This window comes from Bison bison, unplaced genomic scaffold (assembly GCF_000754665.1).
Source record: "Bison bison bison isolate TAMUID 2011002044 unplaced genomic scaffold, Bison_UMD1.0 scf7180017864331, whole genome shotgun sequence".
NCBI lineage: Eukaryota > Metazoa > Chordata > Mammalia > Artiodactyla > Bovidae > Bison > Bison bison.
In genome coordinates this window covers 3,845,265-3,865,921 of record NW_011494903.1, presented here as the reverse complement: position 1 = coordinate 3,865,921, position 20,657 = coordinate 3,845,265, and the positions used below count along the sequence as shown (strand labels likewise).

At 36.2% G+C, this 20,657-nt stretch overlaps 1 protein-coding gene across 5 annotated transcripts in view; it reads right to left on the bottom strand.

Moving 5' to 3' along the window:
- The window catches only part of RICTOR (RPTOR independent companion of MTOR, complex 2), a 136,968-nt gene that overhangs the window by 6,108 nt on the left and 110,203 nt on the right, over positions 1-20,657 (bottom strand). For 4 of the 5 annotated variants that reach the window (XM_010853745.1, XM_010853747.1, XM_010853749.1 and 1 more), the window contains exons 28-36: positions 20,274-20,380; positions 19,588-19,817; positions 16,831-17,839; positions 16,483-16,554; positions 12,996-13,173; positions 12,140-12,224; positions 11,204-11,437; positions 2,541-2,696; positions 2,083-2,206 (exon numbers count right to left, since the gene is read on the bottom strand). In XM_010853745.1, the coding sequence (XP_010852047.1) occupies positions 2,083-2,206; positions 2,541-2,696; positions 11,204-11,437; positions 12,140-12,224; positions 12,996-13,173; positions 16,483-16,554; positions 16,831-17,839; positions 19,588-19,817; positions 20,274-20,380 (2,195 nt within the window). The remainder of the gene's footprint in view (positions 1-2,082; positions 2,207-2,540; positions 2,697-11,203; positions 11,438-12,139; positions 12,225-12,995; positions 13,174-16,482; positions 16,555-16,830; positions 17,840-19,587; positions 19,818-20,273; positions 20,381-20,657) is intronic. The other variant, XM_010853746.1, reaches the window with a different exon arrangement.

Below are 20,657 nucleotides of genomic sequence, written 5' to 3'. Positions count from 1 at the left end.
TTTCACGCCAGTCAGAATGGCTGCGATCCAAAAGTCTACAAGTAATAAATGCTGGAGAGGATGTGGAGAAAAGGGAACCCTCTTACACTGTTGGTGGGAATGCAAACTAGTACAGCCACTATGGAGAACAGTGTGGAGATTCCTTAAAAAACTGGAAATAGAACTGCCTTATGATCCAGCAATCCCACTGCTGGGCATTCACACTGAGGAAACCAGAAGGGAAAGAGACACGTGTACCCCAATGTTCATCGCAGCACTGTTTATAATAGCCAGGACATGGAAGCAACCTAGATGTCCATCAGCAGATGAATGGATAAGAAAGCTGTGGTACATATACACAATGGAGTATTACTCAGCCATTAAAAAGAATACATTTGAATCAGTTCTCATGAGGTGGATGAAACTGGAGCCTATTATACAGAGTGAAGTAAGCCAGAAAGAAAAACACCAATACAGTATACTAACGCATATATATGGAATTTAGAAAGATGGTAACAATAACCCTGTATATGAGACAGCAAAAGAGACACTGATGTATAGAACAGTCTTTTGGACTCTGTGGGAAAGGGAGAGGGTGAGATGATTTGGGAGAATGGCATTGAAACATGTATAATATCATATATGAAACAAGTCACCAGTCCAGGTTCGATGCACGATACTGGATGCTTGGGGTTGGTGCACTAGGACGACCCAGAGGGATGGTATGGGGAGGGAGGAAGGAGGGCGATGCAGGATGGGGAACACATGTATGCCTGTGGGGGATTCATTTCGATATATGGCAGAACCAATACAATATTGTAAAGTTTAAAAATAAAATAAAATTAAAAAAAAAATAAAATAGAAATAAAATTTTAAAGTTAAACTGAAGTTAAACTTTGACTGGGCTCTGTCTTTGTATCTTTCAGCATTTAGTAGTGGCTCTCGCCTGGTCCAGCACCTCAGAACCAGCAGTGGGGTGGGCTAATACAGGTAAAGGACCCTCTACACTTAAAGCTTCTGGCCAGGAGGTCTGCAGTGGGGGCCTGGTATATGTGCTACTACATTTTATAAAGTTCCACAGGAGACCCTGAAGTCCATTTCATTTTTTGAGGATCACAGCTTTAAATAGTGCAAAACAAAGATGCTGAAGATGGCCTGAATATTCTTTTATCATGTTGCTGTGACTTAGAAAAGCAAAAAAAATTCTACAACTTTTATTAAAAGAAAGGAGTAAAAATAGGGAAAAATTAAACCAAGAAAATGTCACTTATTTTTACGTATGCCAGCTTTTCTTGAGCTTTATGGTCTCAGAATTCTTCTACTTTCTTAAAAATTGTTGAGAAACCCCCAAATCTTATTTTTTGTAGGCCATGAAAGTGAAAGTCACTCAGTCGTGTCCAACTCTTTGTGACCCCAAGGCCTATACAGTCCATGGAATTCTCCAGGCCAGAATGTCGGAGTGGGGGAGCCTTTCCCTTCTCCAGGGGATCTTCCCAACCCAGGGATCGAACCCACATCTCCCACATTGCAGGTGGATTCTTTACTTTTACTTTTGTGGACCATAGCCATCAATAATTAACATACAAGAAATAAAAATTTAGAAAATTTCAAAGCATTAATTCATTTAAAAAACAAAATCATTACATGTTAACATAAATACATATATTTTAATGAAAAATAACTATATTTTCCAAAACTAAGACAGTGAGATGGAGAAGGCAATGGCAACCCACTCCAGTACTCTTGCCTGGAGAATCCCAGGGACGGAGGAGCCTGGTGGGCTGTCGTCTATGGGGTCACACAGAGTCGGACACGACTGAAATGACTTAGCAGTAGCAGCAAGACAGTGAGAAGAGTTGCTATTGTTTTACATTTTTACAAATCTTTTTAATGTCTGGCTGAATAGAAAACCATTGGATTCACATACCTGCTTCTGCATTCAATTTATTACCATATGTTAGCTTGGTTGAAGTAGATGAAGAAAATCTAGGCTCACTCAGATATGCCATGCAGTTGAGAACTACTGATGTAAAGCTAATTGATCAAACTTTTTAAGTATTTACCATAAAAAAGCAAAGAATACTCATCTCAAAGCTTACTTACGTTAAAAGCCCAGTTTCATGACATTTAGTTGAAACTGAACTACTCAAATTAATGACTAATCTCAGAACTTCTTTACGAAGGAGTATACGGCACATTGGTGTATCATCTGGAATTGTTTTAACACCTGAAAAGAAGATCAAAATATTTTATCTGTATCACAACAGAAAATTACTATAACTCATGGAATTTGTTTTTAAACTTTACCAAAGATATATATAAAACTAAGATAAACTGCACATGACCTGCCAATCATTTTGGGATCAAAATTCTTTCTAATGAAAGCAGACAGCTAAGTGAGTATGTGTCAGCAGCTGATGCAGGTACAATGGTGGACTAAATATACCCAATAAAAGTAAGTTGTCAGATTTGAGACAACTAATGAACAGCACTCATCATTAACAACAAACAACTAAGTACAGTTATGTTAACAAGGTTTGGATTTAAATCTGAAAACTTACCTAGTAGCAATTCTGTACTTTTGGTGCTGCTCGCTGAGCCTTCTTGAGACACTCCATCACTGCATCCAGAAATGCCAGAAAATTTAGAGGGAACGACTTCTAAGGGATTATGGATAGTCTGCTCACACCAATCAGAATATGGAATGTCTTGAAGGTCTGAAGAAATAAATTAATTCAATCAACAGATCAAAACAGCTTATTTCCTATGCTTGCACTGTATACCACAAAGGAATGGTTCCTTGTAATTTCCTTCCGGTCTCTTCAGTAATTATTTTCCAAGATGAAGATTTTCAAAGTAAATTTACAGACTGCTCAGGTAGTAACGTGTTAAATTCTAAAGACATTTATACCTGAGATTTTATTTTCCTAAACTACAAAAATAATAAATATGTGTTTATTTAAAGAATTCATATAAAGATATATATAGAATAAGTGAAAGTCTTTTACCTACCCCATCTTTCATGCCTCCCACCCCTAAACTAAATAGACTTCTCCTTAAATATATAAAAATTCAGATCGTCTGATATTTTAAATTTCTCTCTCTTGCTCTTTAGGTGTATAAGTGAGATTACACTGTATCCATTTTTCTATCACTTGCTAGTCCTACCATTTAATAATCACCAATATAACAATCATAGTTCTCCAGACTTATCAGTTCCTTCCATAGGGTTAAACTTACTATACTATCCATGCATTGCTAAGGTCTACTCCTAGATGGGATTTTAAAGTCAACTAAACATCTTAGTGCAGCTAAAATAACATCAATATTTTTTATTTAAAAGTTCCCTGAGCACTTAAATAAGTGATTAGAGCAAATGGAAATCAGAAAGTCTTCAGTTATCCTTTTAGGAGGTAACACTGAGCAACCCAGAAAATCATGCAACCTTAGTACACTAAGAAAAAGAGATTTCAGAGAGAAGAGACACCATCAGTCAAATGGTAAGGCCCCTTGATAGTCAGTCCTATCCTCTTTCCACTACAGTACACTGTCAGAGTGGTAATAAGCGTTTTTTAAAAGTCCAAGAAACTAGACCTACACCAACACATACTATTCTCCCTATGCTGCTTCAGTAAAATAGATGTCACCACCTCATCTCACCTGTAAGTACTTCCTAAGATAAATAGTGACATAATACTAAGCAGAATATGTTCTGGTTCCTCAGGATATCAACTTAGCATAGTTGTAATATCTTGGTTACTAAGAAAATCACACATCTGTCAGGTACTTGAAAGTAACATATGCTACTTAAATTATACACTGATTTTAAAAATAAAACTACTGCCAAAAGATCTGATAACTAAAGATGTACTTAAAAACCAGTAATGCTGAATAACCAGGTAAGAAATGACTGTTATTTTGGACTCAGGAAGCTTCCCAGGAAGTAAAAAGACAAAATATTCCAGCACAAAGAACAATAAGAAAATTATATCTTCCTTTGTCAACGTTGTTTTGAAAACGCTGACAATGTTCCTTTGTCAACATTGTTTCTGAAAAGTTATAAACTTATTCGTTTCAGCCTCATCTTCAACCAGTGATGACTCCTAACATTTCTAACCTGTTACAACCACATTTTATTTCTAAAGATATCATCCATTCTTATTCCAAAAAAAAAAAAACCCCACGCCTCTAACTAAGAAGCCAAAACAATCAGTTTCTCCCACTGTGGTGGTTTAGTTGCTAATCATGTCCGACTCTTGCAACCCCATGGACTGTGGCCTACCAGACTCCTCTGTCCATGGAATTCTCCAGGCAAGAATACTGGAGTGGGTTGCCATTTCCTTCTCCAGGAGATCTTCCTGACCCAGGACTCCTGCATTGCAGACAGGTTCTTTACCAACTGAACTACAAGGGAAGCCTCACTGGAGTCTTCTTCACATCTTCTTCCACTGGAAGATGTGAAAAAACATCCCAAGAATAGTGATAACAGAAGGCTTTTAATCCATGGGGTATCTTTTGTGTGAAACTTGCTAAATCATATGAATAAAAATTTTTATGAAATAATTACATGTGCTAAATGGAAACTTCAGAGAACACGTGGGTAGAATATTGGCACTATTTATTAATCAGTAGGATATGGAGAAGGCAATGCCACCCCACTCCGGTACTTTTGCCTGGAAAATCCCATGGACGGAGGAGCCTGGTAGGCTGCAGTCCATGGGGTCGCTAGAGTTGGATATGACTAAAGCGACGCAGCAGCAGCAGGATATGGAGAACCAAAATTTCTTGAAATTGGGAAGCTAGTTGACCTACTTCTTCTTAGGCATGGAAGATCATGTCTAGCACTCTGTTAAAGGCCAAAACTGTGCATGCTAGACTGATGATATTGACTTCTAGGGACCTTAATTTTGAAAAGTATTCAATGCAATGAAACTTATACACACTTTTACTCAACACATTTTATTTCTAGATTATATTTAATTTGGATGAAGCATTATGTCCATACATTGAACCTTTTAATCTATGTAACTGATGTTTAGTTTCTTAACTGTAGCTGTTGCTTTTACTGTTTTCTCTCTTTTTAGTTAATAATATTCTGTACTGTCCTTACTTGCTCAGTTGTGTCCGACTCTTTGCAACTTTGTGGACTGCAGTCCGCCAGACTCCTCTGTCCAAGGGGATTCTCCTGGCAAGGATACTGGAATGGGCTGCCATACCCACCTCCAGGGGATCTTCCCAACCCAGAGATCGAACCCAGGATGCCCTCATTGCAGGCAGATTTTTTACTGAGCCACTAGCTCAGCTTTATTTTATCTTTTAGTTAAAAATGGCGACATGAAGTATAGGATAGATCAGCGTCTAAGAGACTGCATACCTTCTTTATACCCTGTATCTGGGCATAAGGCTGAATCCAGCCTTATGTGAGAAAGAATAAAAAGCTCTAGGGAAAAAAATTATGTAAGTCCATATGGGTTAATTCAGAAAAATCACAAGCTAAATTCTTCCTATCAGAAAGTGAAGTCTCCAAATAGCATATTAAATGCTGAAACAATTCATCAAAAAAATCAAGAATTTCTGTGAGGAGCTCTTATCCACCTGATCATCATTTCTCCTGGGCAGCAAGAACAAGGAGACTGTTGTTGTATGAACAAGGAGATTTTCCTTAGGAACACAGTAAGATCATTCTAATTGAACTATCAGAGTTTATGAAAGAATGTTATTTCTAATGTAAACAACTTAGTGTGAGTCACCATTAATGGACAGCTTAGTGAATGCTAATCTTACATGTTAGGAAGTACCAAAACTACACCATAAGCCAGGTATCATTATTCCCATTTAGAAATTTAAGAAAAAATTAAAAGTAAAGCTCAATGAAACTAAGTATATTGCCCAAGATCAAATTTTAAGATGGAAAAGTTTGGCTTTGAGCCTAAGTGCTCTTGACACCAAACCTCACACCCTGCTATGTTTACACCAGGGTCTGAGTATTTCCTGGAGCCCTGGCACTTCCTAGTCTCCTCCATCCCCAGTTGTACATTTGGGTGAGGACAGGGAGATGGGACACCACCTGGCGTTCCCCTTACACCATCATCTGCATACCACTGATCTTTTGTATAGACTGCTACTGAAACGTGGGTTTTACACCTAATATTTTTCAAAACCACCACTGTCTCTTTAGGGACCTCCTTTACTCAATGTAATCTCTACCCACTCCTCACAAATCTGTCAGTTTAATAACTCAGACAATTCAAACCAATCTCCTTGCTATTATCCTTTATAGTCTGCTGATTTTTTTCCAGTGTTCTCTTTCACAGATAGACTAGTCTAAAACATCAGTCTAACCCACTTTTAGTTGGTTAGCTACAATATGGCAAATGCAGTGGTATACATAAAGTGCACCCCAAAGAAACATATAATGCCGCCAACATTTTGCCTTGCATACTCAACAAGACATTGCATAAACATCTGAGAAGGTGGTAGACACAGAATATAGTTATTAGGAAATATCCTAATCACCTTTCCTCTGAGCTTTAACATTTTTTGAACAATTGCCACTACCAACATTACCACCAGATTGAAAGTTTTAAAAAGTGAAAAGTCTTATGTTCAAGTCCTGATGTCTCTTTAAAATTATCATTACACAGCAGAGGGACAACTTCAGACTACTGCAAACTACAGTAATCCAAACAGTGTGGTAATGGCACAAAAACAGACATATAACATATAGATAAAGGAAAGAGAACAGACAGCCTAGGAATAAACCCATGAACATATGGTCAATTAATCTAAGAGAAAGGAAGCAAGAATATACACTGGGTAAAAGTCTTTTCAAAAAGTAGTGCTGGTACAACTGCACAGCTACATGTAAAAGCATGAAATGTTCAAACGAAACATTAGAACGTTTTCTAGCACCACATACAAAAATAAACACAAAATGCATTAGAGACCTAAACTTCTAGAGGAAATCATAGGTACAACACTGTTTGACATAAACTGCAGCAATGTTTTTTTGGATCTGTCTCCCAGAGTAACTGAACTGGAAACAAAAATAACCAAAATAAATTTAAAAGCTTTTGTACAGCAACCCCCCCCCACTCCCCCCGCAAAAAAAAAAAAAAAAACGCCACACATAAAACAAAGCAAAAAGACAACTTACAGACTGGGTAAAAATATTTGCAAATAATGTTTCTGACAAGGAATTCATTTCCAAAATATACAAATAGCTCATATAGCTCAAAAAAAAAAAAAAAAACCCAATCAAAAAGTGGGCAGAAAACCTAAACAGACATTTTTCCAAAGAAGGCATAGAGATGACCATGAAAAGGCCAATACGCAAATAAAAAGACGCTCAATACCACTAACTATTAGAGAAATGCAAATTAAAACAACAATGAGGTACCATCTTATACCAGTTAGAATGGTTACCATTAAAAAGTCTACAAATAGTAAATATTGGAAAAGGTATAGAGGAAAAATGAAACCTCTTATACTGTTGGTGAGAATATAAATTGGTGCAGCCATTATGGGGAATGGTATGGAGGTTCCTTAAAAAACTAAAGAGTCACCATACGATCCTGCAATCCCACTCCTGGCATATACCCAGAGAAAACCCTAATTCAAAAAAACACATGCACCCCAATGTTCACAGCAGCACTATTCACAACAGCCAAGACATGGAAGCAACCTAAGTGTCCATCAACAGACAAATGGATAAAGAAGTTAGAATATTACTCAGCAGTGAACAAGAATGAGATAATGCCATTTTCAGTAACATGGATGGACCTAAAGATTATCAAATTAAGTCAGAAGAGAAAGACAAATACGTGATATCACTTATATGTGGAATCTAAAAATGATACAAATGGACTGATTTACAAAACAGAAATAGGTTCACGGACATAAAAAACAAGCTTATGGTTACCAAAGGGGATGGGCGGAGACAAATTAGGAGTTTCAGATTAATATATATACACTACTACACATAAAATGGGTAAACAACAAAGGTCTACTGTATAGCAGAAGGAACTATATTCAGTATCTTGTAATAACCTACAATGGAAAAGCATCTGAAAGACACCCATACACACATGCAAAATTGAATCGCTTTGCTGTACACTTGAAAGTAACACAACATTGTATATTACCTATACTTCAATTAAAAAAAAGTAGAGAACTATTTTTTAGTTATCTGCCACGGATAATAGGGCTTCCCAGGTGGCTCAGTGGTAAATAAACTGCCTGCCAATGGAGGAGATACAGGTTTGATCCTTGGGTTGAAAAGAACTCCTGGAGGATGAAATAGCAATCCACTGCAGTATTCTTGCCAGGAAAATTCCATGGACAGAGGAGTCTGGGAGCTACAGTCCATGGGATCACCAAGACTTGGACATAAATGAGCATGCATGGATAATAAAGATATCTCCCTCCTGATACATAAATTCATTCATTTGGCCGATAGCAGTGCTTCTCAAACATTAATGTATACATGAATAACCTGGGCATCTTGTTAAAATGCTGATTCTGATTCTGTGTGGGGCGGAGTTTGAGATGACATTTCTAACAAGTGCTCAGGTGATGCTGATGCTGCTGGTTCACTGACCACTTAGGGTAGAAAGGGCTATGCAGGACCTGGTCTCTACCTATCTTTCTAGGCTGATCCTGTATTTCCTCTCCCTTCACTTTCTGGGCTCCATTCCCATGGGTGTCCCATGCTTGCACCCATCAGAGAAGACTTTTGCTCATGTTCCTTCCTCTCTCTTAAAATTCTCTATACGCCAGTCTTCATTCAGTTAGGTTCTATTCATTCTTTCAACCACAGCTCAACAGCAATTCTTCAGAAGTCTTCTTTGATCGCTTATTTGATGATGTTTGTTGTTTAGTTGCCAAGTCATGTCCCACTCTTTCTGCGATCCCACAGACTACTGCCCATCAGGCTCCTTTGTCCATGGGATTTCCCAGGCAAGAATACTGGAGTGGGTTTGTCATTTCCTTCTCCAGGGAATCTTTCCAACCCAGGGACTGAATCTGCATCTCCTATATTGCAGGAGGTCTCCTGCATTGCAATCAGATTCTTAACCACTGAGCCACCAGGGAAGCTCACTTGGTTCTATTCCTTTGCTAATACCAGGCAGCAAGTAATGGTGGCTCAGACAGGAAAGAATCTGCCTGAAATGTGGGAAAACTGGGTTCGATCCTTGAGTTGGGAAGATCCCCTGGAGAAGGGAATGGCTACCAGTATTTTGGCCTGGGAAATCCCATGGACAGAGGAGGAGCCTAGTGGGCTATAGTCCATAGCATCACAAAGAGTTAGATATGACTGACGGAAAACTTAATACTTGGTACCTACCCTTGATGGCACTTGTTGCAAATGTGGTTGTTATATTTGTGTATTGACTGATTGAGTGGTTGATCAATCCATTTCCTTCTCCATTGGATATACAATATAAGAATAGTGTCTTTTTATTTTTTCCTCTCACAACTGTCTTCTTAGCATCTAGTTCAATGCCTGATCCCCAGAGTGACATAATAAATATTAAGTTGAATGCATGAATGAGGAGAGGTTCAGTGTCTTTTTAACAACTAGCCTGCCTCCTTTCACACCTCTGAGAGGATATCAGTAGTAAATTGTAATCATTTCCCAATTAAGAGTTATTCTCCTCCCCACTTCATATCACTTGAATAACAAGTCAAGGGGTTCTAATGGCTGTGCCAAGGTGAGAGCCTCATTGATGGCAGCAATTCTTCCACAAGTCCCAAACTTGATGCGTCTCAACCTGATTACTATACTGGAGTGGGTTGGCATTTCCTTCTTCAGGGGATCTTCCCGACCCAGGGATCGAACTTGGGTTTCCCATGCTGCAGGCAGACTCTTTACCGTCTGAGCCACCAGGGAAGCCCAACTAGCTCAGCAACAGATCACAAATGAATTTGCTGGACTGTCTTGTGACTGGGTAATTAGAGGGCTGGCTTCCCTATTTCCTGTTTGATAAAGAGAAAAGAGTATAGCAGAACTCCACAGTAAGTGCTTTCTAAGTATTTGCTGAATGAGTAAATAAACAGAACTTACAAGAACTAAAACATCATAAACAATGTATAGACAAATGACTTAGTAGCATCTCCTTTTCTGTGTACAATACATCAGAACAATACTGACCAAACCTTTCACTCAACAGAAAATTAAAATAATATAGCAGGCTGAGTCCCTGTTCATAGTGGGAAGTGCCTTGTCCAAGAGTTTGTCAAACCCAGGCCCTACTGGGAGAGGATTACTCTCTCAGCACATCCATAACCTATATTATCAGTGTGCCAAAATCCATCAGTTGGGAAGCTCTTAATCAGAATACCATGGAGAAGTGTAGATGAATGACCCAGAGAATTCTGGTTATCACTAGGTTTTTCTGAGGGTGGCGAAGTGATATTCACCAAGAAAAGGTATCTATAGTTATATTTTAAACATACATATCATATAAAAAAGCTGAATCTGGATCTGATTCACTTTCTACCTCAACAAAAGCATACTGAGTGCCTAGTATATAAAGCAGTATGCAGCTAGGTATTAGAAAATAAAAATGAAAGGGCATGACAGACTATATCCTGAAGCACCTTACTGAATGGAATGGAAAAAAACAACCAACAATAATTAACACAAGAGATCTATGTACAAAGGGCAATAAAAGTAAAGAGGAAAAAGTGTCAATATCTAAGAGGGTCAGACAAAGCTGTGAAGATGAAACATGCCCGTCTCTGAGGATGAGGTGGGCTTGCCAAATGGGCTCTACATGGCTGTGTGTGAGCTTGCATGGTGTGTGAGGAGGGGAAGGTGCAAGAGGGAACAGCATGGAAAACACACTTTTCAAGCCTAGAATTATGAAAAAGAGCACAGTCTGCTCAAGAACACCAAATAAGTCAGTAATGGCATGTCAATTACAAGACAGGAGAATGCTGATAAAAACTGACGGATCAGATGGAGTCTTGTGTGCTAGACATGAAAAGTCAATAAAGAACTGTCAACAGACTAATCCAAGGCAACAGTATGAAAGGTGAATTGCAAGGGAACAAAATTGGAGACAAACACTAACACTCCACAGGCAGATGCTGAGGGACTGCACTGAAGCTGAGGTAATGAGATGGAGAAAGAAGGATGATCAGTAGGGCTGGGAGATGTCAAGTGACTGAAGCAGATTCAAATTCAGGTGGATTCATCCAGACAGACATAATCACTCACCTGAATGACTACATATTGCACTCAGTTGGTTACTGGGCTGGAAACCCAGAATTTCAATACAGACACAATAAAGGCAGTTATCATCTGTATGTTCCTGTAGTCCAGTGTCTTCTGTACTTTCTAAAAACAGAGAAGCATCTGAATGGATTGAATTCATTATTTCCGTAAGACTCATCTGCTGTCGTAGCAAGTGAAAAGAGTTTTTTACAAGACCTCCAGTTCCAGATGGAAGACCTGTGTGTGAGTAAATATAAAAGATAATCTGAGGAAGATGGCATCAATGACACTTCTTTCAAGATGCATTAAACTATGTGAAATTTTAAAGAAGGGAAATTAGAGAAGAAAATCAGAACACCTTTTATGACTCAAAATCTAACCTTAATTGGGGAGAAAAACAGGATAATTTGCTTTAAATTAGGAAAATAATTAATATCAGCAGATATATTTATCTTACTTTAACATGAGGTTTTAAATGCAAAATAAAAAATTAAAACTATACAATTAGGTATCATTTCAATTCTTCTCAATATTTGCATAAAGAAAAAGTAAATAATTCTGGGTCTAAAGAGGTCCTTATTAAGAAAAAAATCAAGATTATAAAGCTTTAAAGCTGTGGCTGATATGCATATACTAATTAGAATACTATAGCTCATAGCAAAGAAAGATAATGTAATGTATACAGTTTTTTCTGTCTCCTGTCTCCAAAAAAAGTAAGTGCTAAATTTTTTTTTTATATGTTTAAAACAGAAACAACTGATCTGCTTTTTGTCTTCTTGAGAGGCTAGGTACTTAGTTCCCCCGCAAAAAAGTTATGGTTTAATTTTAAATTGACTTAACTATTTTGTTGCACAAAATTAAGTATATGTGAATTTTTAGTGTCATCCTACTGATAAGAATTTTCTTTTTAATATAAAGAGAACAAAAACCACGCATTACCTCCAACATCATGGGCAAATACTCTTGCACCTCGATCATCATGTGGAGGTATGTTTTTTGTTTGAAAATAAGGAATATCCTTTACCTGAAATAGATGTAAGTCACAGTAAGTACTATTATAAAAAGAAATTCATTTTATGAATATTAGCAATATTAAATGAAATATAATTTAAATGGAATTACTAGAGCACATGAACCTATAATGAAAAGATACTGAAGGAAATTATATTACCAAAACTTGACAAAATAACATAAAACGGTTAAGGTCCTTATCTAGCCTTAGTTACTTAAATGGATATTAAAATAATTATTTTAGAATTTATCTAAAGTGTTTTTGGTCTTCTAGACAAATGTGTATTCTTAATTCTATCTACCATCTAGATTGTTGAGTATTTTGTGGGATTACCACAGTATGTGGCTGCCATGTATGAGATAAGCAGAATCAAAGGATTAAATAAAACAAGGGTTATACTGTACATTTCAAACTTAAACAATGTTATATGTCACTTGTATATCAATTTAAACAAATAAGGAATAAGTCAAATGTGACTAAAAAGCAAGATTAGGACTTAAAATTTTTATAGAGAATATACAGATAAAGAAACCAAACAAGATGCTGATTTAGTATGAGAAGAGAAAAAGGATAATGTTTTGGGGACTTAGAGGTGCTAAAAAGAGTACAGAATAGTTGAGAAAGGTGGAATAATTCTCACGGTACAATTTCTTTAAATAAAACTGCCTAAGAATATCACCTTCCCTAAAATTAGTATTCACTCTAAATTATAATTTCTAGTAAGCAATTAATATGAAAAGAACAGTAAACTAATTCAAAAGAAACCAAAAGAATTTATGATACCTGGAATATATCATTGATATCTACTGGAAGAGCAAGACCAATATAGTCATCTGAGCTACCGTATGTCGCACTGGACACCATGGACCTCACGGAGGAGGAGCGCTGCAGCGTATTTTGGTTAATAGGACTTAATAAATCTTCTTTATCTAGCGAAGCATAACTTAAAGCTTTCATGAACCTAGAATATCATTAAAAAAACTACATTAGTTTATTGATTTGCTATAGCAATCAGATAAATAACTGTGGTCCGTTTTCTTTCGTATCTTCAAAAAGGAGAGAAAGCGCGTCAAGTACTAAACAGTGCCATCTTATGTACTGAGAACATATGAACACCTGAAAATATTTATCTCTTATAAACTGATATATAAAAGTTCATTAGTAATGTTGACTGTTGACCAAAAACAACTGTTATGGTCTCTCAGGTAAAAGTGAAAAGGTGAGCAATTAAGGTAACTTTCAACATCTAGAAGTAAAAATAAAAACAAAACTGACCTCAGAAAAGAGGTGTTATCCAAATATTAACTTCACAGTCACTTCAGACTGCTAGATTTGCTATCATACAAGTAAGGGCACGTCTACTAATGCTATTTAATACTACTTTTATTAAAATAAGCTTAATCACTTATTCTTTTGTATAGTAATTACTTTATCAACATAAGATTTTCTAACATAGCAGACAGACACAAAATAGTAAAAATGGTATCATATATAAATAGTACAAAAGATAGTTTATATGAAGCACTGATGTTTCCTCAATACATTCCTTACCAGTGATTCCATGACATGGAATACTAACATTTCCATAAGATATACCTTCCTTATACAGATTTTTATTTATGTAACAGACATACTAAAATATTTATTATATGCCTGCTTTGTATATACAAGGCAGTACTCAAGGTTCTACAGTATATGTATACTGCTATTTGAAAACTCAAATCATTTAAAATGTAAAAATGTAGCCTAATAAAGAATTATTTTGAAAAGCGTACAAAATGTTTTATAAATAGCTAATAAAAGTAACATAAGAAAAATCACTCCTAATTTCTAATTTCCACCTAAAAATCACTCAGAATTGAAATTTACAAATTTTATAAAATAGGTCAGTAGTTTTTAATTTGTACTTTTATATCTTTCTAATTCCAGAGAATTCTTCAAAGACTACTGGACTGAAGGGGAAGAAATTATTGTTATACTTGCCTCCACAATACCTATTTCAATCAGAGTAGCTCCATTTTTACATATTCTTCACATTGGGTTTCCACAGAAATGTTTTTATGTAGAAAGGGTTTCTCTACTTAAAAAGTTAATGCTTAAAAAAATGCTTAAAACCACTGATCTATTCCAATTGCCTTCAAGCAATTGAGGCCTACATATTTCAAAAATCATGAATTTTACTATATAGATTTACAACAGTAAACAATTGAGAGGCTTGTCTGCCTTTGTTCTGGATTGATGAGGCTTGCAAAGCTTTTGAATTCCAAGGAGATGAGACATTACAGCATAATTATGGAACTTTTTCCAAGTTCCTTCACTCAGTGCTGGGATTAGATCTCAAGGTTAAGGATTCCTACTCAGTGTTTTTTTTCTGCTATGCCTCAAAGAAACATCTCAGAAAGACACAGTTTTTAAGACTGTTGGATTCACACTAATCATTATACCACAGTACGAGAATGACTACTCTTCTAATTTTATAGGAAAAAAATCTTTTCAGCCTCGATCCAAACTATTATAGTAAATGTGTAGTTATCTTCCATCATTTTCATTTTCTCTGAATTAACCAAAAGAAAGAAGTGGGAAAAGGAAGACCAATATCGACAATTTTTTCCTCCATGGAACCTGGTTAAATACTAAATACAGTTTGAAGATTAAGTGGAAGATTTGATGAATGTAAGATTTCTGTTCAGCATTCATTCCTTTGTACAGCTATTCTTGTTTCTCTTAACTGCTTTATCTTGTTTTTATTTTTTCCCTCTCCCAAGAAATGAAAAACAAATAGTAATCTTTTATAATGCCAATAAGCTGGAATTTTACTCCACGAGTAAAACTTCCATATACCCGTCTATCATTCTAACAGAGAACACAGGAAATAAGATCCTAAGAACCCAGACTGATTAGGAAATAGTCTGGTTTATTCTAATGAATAGTTTGGAATGACACTTTTTACCTGTGCTGTAATCAGTTTAGATAGAAATACCTGCTTCAATAAGATAGAATAATTCTAACTGGGTAGAATAATCCTAACTGGGTGGTCCAAAGTTAACAGTGCTTTGTTTATTGTACTGAGCTGTAAGATGGTGGTATCCTTACTATTTATTTTGGGTGCTACATTACTGCCCCTGGCTGAATGCTACTAGCTGTTATAGTCTAGAGTTTTCAAATACTTTGCTTTAGTATAAAAGTTTCCTCCTTTGCTACCAATTTTAAAAGCTGTTCTTTCTTGTCACAGTGTCCTTACCAGTAAAAGTTTTTAATTATTGCTTTTATAGGCCTGAAAACCTGATATCCAAACCTGTTAGAATAAATACCGACAAATTTTATATGTGGGTCAGAGGTACCTCCTTTGAATAAAATTTGTGAATGTCACTGCAAAGATTTATACTAGTGAGTTGTTGAGAGGGTTGAGGCTGTCAGATAGATAAGACAGTACTGCATAATTTATGAAATCCTACCAAAGGGAACATAATTTACTATCTGCTGCAAGGAGTCTCTTCTACTAAATGTGTTAACATTACTGAAAGAAAATGCCTTCATAACTTCTTAACAACCTGATTACATAAGAGCCAAATGGATTAAAGAAATAACTATAAATAATAATAGTGATAATGATGATGATGATAATAGCTAACTTTTATCGAGTGCTTAATTTGTGCTAGGAACTAGGCTCACTACTTGGCAAATACATCCATTTAATAAATGTAAATGAATAATCAAAAACTATAGAAAATTTTTAGAAGCACTTGACCCAACAAAAATTTAGCTTTTAGAAATTTTTGTAAAAATCAAATTTAGTGATGAAAATCTTTTATAGATGAAATTTACTACTTTGACCAGCTTGATATAATCTTTAGATACAGCAGAAATCTCCCAAATGTTCTTGAGCGCAGGCATACTGCAATGCTGAATTCTGAGGATCAAGTAATTCATTTAATGTTCATTTGGTTCCTACTTTAATTATCACAGCTACTTAAACTGAGGGTTTCCTTTGTGGCTGAGTGGTAAAGAACCTGCTTGTGAATGCAGGAGATGCAGGTTTGATCCCACGGTCAGGAAGATCCCCTGGTGAAGGAAATGGCAACCCACTCTGGTATTCCTGCCTGGGAAATCCCAAGGAGAGAGGAAACTGGCGGGCTACCAGTCTACGGAGTCGCAAAAGAGTCGGACACGACTTAGCGACTAAACAACTTAAGCTGGAAAGACTTGTACTGAAATTTTATTATCTTCAAAAAAAAAAAAGGTCAACTTTTGGAGCCTTAAATTGACCTACCTGAAAAAGTTGTTTGTTATTGTAGGTCTTAAGCTCCTGATTCCCCCGACATGCTTCTTTTTAAAATTGATCCTTGCAGAAGCGAGAAATAAATAAAAAAAGCTTGTGACTTGTGTGTCCTTGCAAAGCATGTATGTTTATTTCCAGGGCCTAAAGGAGTTTCTTTTCCCCCCTCGCAGCTGCAAGAATCCATTTCAAATCACATTCGGGTAACTAGGAGCTTATAGCCTACTACAGTAAACAGTAGGTTAGTTCTGAGGCTTATGTAGATGTAAAACTTGGCTAACGCTTTACATTTAAGTCTGTTAAAATTCAACCATGTTCATTTCAAAATGTATATTTGCTCACCTGCTTGGTGTTAACCTGGACTCAAAGCTGTTGGCCTTCATGGTGATGGTATCAGTAAACAGCACATCTTTTGCTGGGGATGCCAAAGCTTCAGAATGAGATAAGGATGGATGCATTCTTTGCTGTTGTAATCTTTTCAGGGTAGCGTAGCCAAAGGCATCTCTAGAACTTGTGTAACTAAAGTTATAGTCTGCTAGACTTTTAATTGTAGCAATAGAGGGTGCTTTAAGGGACTGTGCTCTTCTAGGAAGTGTGTGAGAAGAACCTGGAGGCACCAGGGACACTGAGCTTGATTTAGAGAGAGAGAGATGGTTAGACTGTGGCGTCAAATAGTGGCTTGTCTTAACAGTTTTAGTACTTACCACAGTACTCATACTTCCACAGTCTGTGTCCACAGTCGTAGCATCTACACCTACTGTCTCTCGTGAAGGACTTGAACTCATTGAACTTATGCCACTTGTTGTAGTATCTGTATTAAAACTCTGGCTACGTATCTTCATATGTGAGCTCGATGAACTTTCTACAACTAATCTCTCTCGGCTTGTGTTTTCTTTGTGATTCTCTGTACCAAGACTCTTGGTGAATTTTAAGTCATTCTCTCCAATACTTGGAGTACTACCAGTGTCTTCAATGTGCTTATTCCCAACAAATGAAGTTTCTAATTGTAATGTTTTCTGTACTGTGGATATGGGTGTGAAATCATCACTATGATTAAAGTCAACACTGGGCTCTGTAAGAGTTCTGATCCGCCTGTTGCTTGTCTTATTTTCAGATGACAGTTTCCCTCCTTTTGGATCACTGCTGCTACGATGTTTTTTATTAGGCAAAGTAAGAGAATTTAAGATACGATTCTTCACAAGTTTACTAGAAGCAAAGAAAGGGAATGGATTTTTATCCTTTATAGGTCCAGGTCGATCATAAAATGCTGGCTCTGCATCTTCATTGATGTCAAGGAAAAATGTACTGGTAGAGCTGCTGCCAAACCGGTCATCCTCCATGATGAACATACCTACGATCAAAGGATTGATAATAAAAGCACATTAAAAAGGACAAATAATTATGGTAACTTTAAGTGACATAGCTGAGGAAATTTTTGTCTAATAGTCACCTGGAAAAACTATTTTCAAAAATAAAGAGTTAAGACTGCTGAGCCAAATAAACAGAGCTTCCTTGAGATTCAGAATTTGTATTTGAATAAAATATAAAATTATGTCATTATGAAATCTTCTGTTATTTCCCAAAAAAAAAAAAAAAAAAACTACAGGACTCATTATGTCATAGCTTATCTGAAGTTTCTTTTGTATCCCAGTAAGTTTCTAAAACCTCCAAATATTCAGGATAAAATTAAAGGCAGAAAGGAGACTTGACTATGGATGTTTATTCAGTTGGTACATGTTCCTGGTGGTTTGTTTATACTTCCAATCACAATAGGCAAGAGAAATCAATCTTATAAGAAATGAATGTCCAATCTTGAATAACATATACTTAGAACTGAGTCACCACATTTTAAGTTCACGTTTAAACGAATTGAATTTATTTCTCATTTTGTCTTAGGTACTAAGAAACTCATCTAAATTCAATGCCTGCTGCTGCTGCTGCTAAGTCACTTCAGTCGTGTCTGACTCTGTGCGACCCCATAGACGGCAGCCCACCAGGCTCCCCCATCCCTAGGATTCTCTAGGCAAGAACACTGGAGTGGGTTGCCATTTCCTTCTCCAATGCATGAAGTGAAAAGTGAAAGTGAAGTCACTCAGTCATGTCCGACTCTTAGCGACCCCATAGACAGCAGCATACCAGGCTCCTCTGCCCATGGGATTTTCCAGGCAAGAGTACTGGAGTGGGTTGCCATTGCCTTCTCTGAAATTCAATGCCTCTCTCTAATAAAAGATTCAATCCAGGTGACTAATGACATCTATGGGATTGTATTTTATTTTTCTGTTGAATAATCAGAAATGATTTCAAATATATTCTGAACAAAGGCAAAACAAAATCTTAAACTTGCATACTACACTGTTTTTCCATATTATGTCAATTTTAAGATGCACATGTTTCACACTTAAAATGTCTAAAATCAGGATGTATCTTGCAATAGGCATCTTTTTTTCTTACACAGTGGTGTGCATATTATAATTTAGGATGTCTCAGACCTGGTGAAATATGTTTGATAAACAGTGCCCTAGCCTCTTTAAAAAAACTGTGTCTTAAATTTTTGCACCTAACACCATTTAACACAGGGCTTAAAACTGCAATCCATTTTTCATTTAGTTGATTTTTTAAACTTCATTTAGTTGATTTTTGATACTCCCTTTTAGCAGTTTCACTATTTAATTTTAAAATTTTAGCTTTTCTTCTAAAAATGAGTATGTGAATATAGTATCTCTTAATAAATCTATTCCAGCTCAACAACCCTATATATGAAAAATGAACTAAAGAATTAGGTAAAAGATGACAGCAGGTAAACAAATATTTACTTATTAGAAATTGAAAAAAAAAAAAGGTGGGGGAATGGTTCTTCTGGCACATGATTTATTATTTAACTCTGTAAGTACGAGTTTCCAACAGCTATTTAGAAAGCAAAGGCAAACAACAACGTAGGTTGATGGCTATACTCCCTGTTGTGAAAAGATACACACTCTCCAAGAAGCTATTACTGCCAAATTATTTCAGAAAGAAGTGAATTAAGAATGTAAAATTCATTTAAATCTTATATCAGCAGCGTTAGCTCTGGCTCCTTCACATGACGCTATCAGTACTCACTTGACGGTGCAGATTCACTCTCACTATTATGCCTAGAGCTTGTTGACTCCGAGTTCAAACTTAGGGTGCTCGGGACAGATGAGAGTTCATTACAGAGTTGTTCTACATCGTCTGGAACCACTGGCCACAAATGTTTACGACTGTGCCTTACAGCATCCCAATTGTGACATTTTAGAATATCACAGCCTTGCTTGGTTTTGGCTATGAGCCCAAGAACATATACACAGGTCCTGTAAGTAAAAAGTGAAGTATTGACAATTTATAATTTCAAACTGAGATTTCTGAAAGCAACCATAAAATACTAGTTTGCTATATGTACATTTGCATTTTATTTAATAAGCTATTAAAAATGACATGAAAATCTTCCTAATAAAACTATTACAAGGAAATAATTTCAAAGAATTATAATCAAATAAAAACATATATATATACATATACATTAGCTTTTCTGAATAAATTCAGAATATTTAGGCTAATGGAATACTGGACTATTTGGACACATGCTAAACTCTCTGTTTACTTGCAAGGTAAATGTCAATACTATAATGTTAAAAAATAAAGTAATATTAAACAAGGAACTCCATAAGATGTTTAATTTAATTGAAAAACTATAATCATACACTAATTTTCTCACATCCACATGTGAACAGTATATACAATAGAGATTTCTGAGTTAAATCACACACCCTCTGACTGAAAGAACTTCACACTGTTTTGCAAGTTTCAGGATATCTGGAATCACGTTTTCTTCTTGTAGCAAATTGAGACCCCAATTAGATGAGCCAATATTTCCCTAAAAGAAAGGAAATCACATGTCAAATATATTTCCAAGAGTAACTCTTAAGACATTTAAAAAGCTACCTATAACACAAAAAATCTAACCACATCTGTAAGAACTGTGGGAAAAAAAACCTCACATAAGGAACTTCAGGAATTAAAGATCCATTTGTTTTATCAAGGGGCTTCCCTGGTGGTAAAGCGTCAGATGGTAAAGCGTCTGCCTGCAATGCAGGAGATCCAGTTCAATCCCTGGGTCAGGAAGATTCCCCTGGAGAAGGGAATGGCAACCC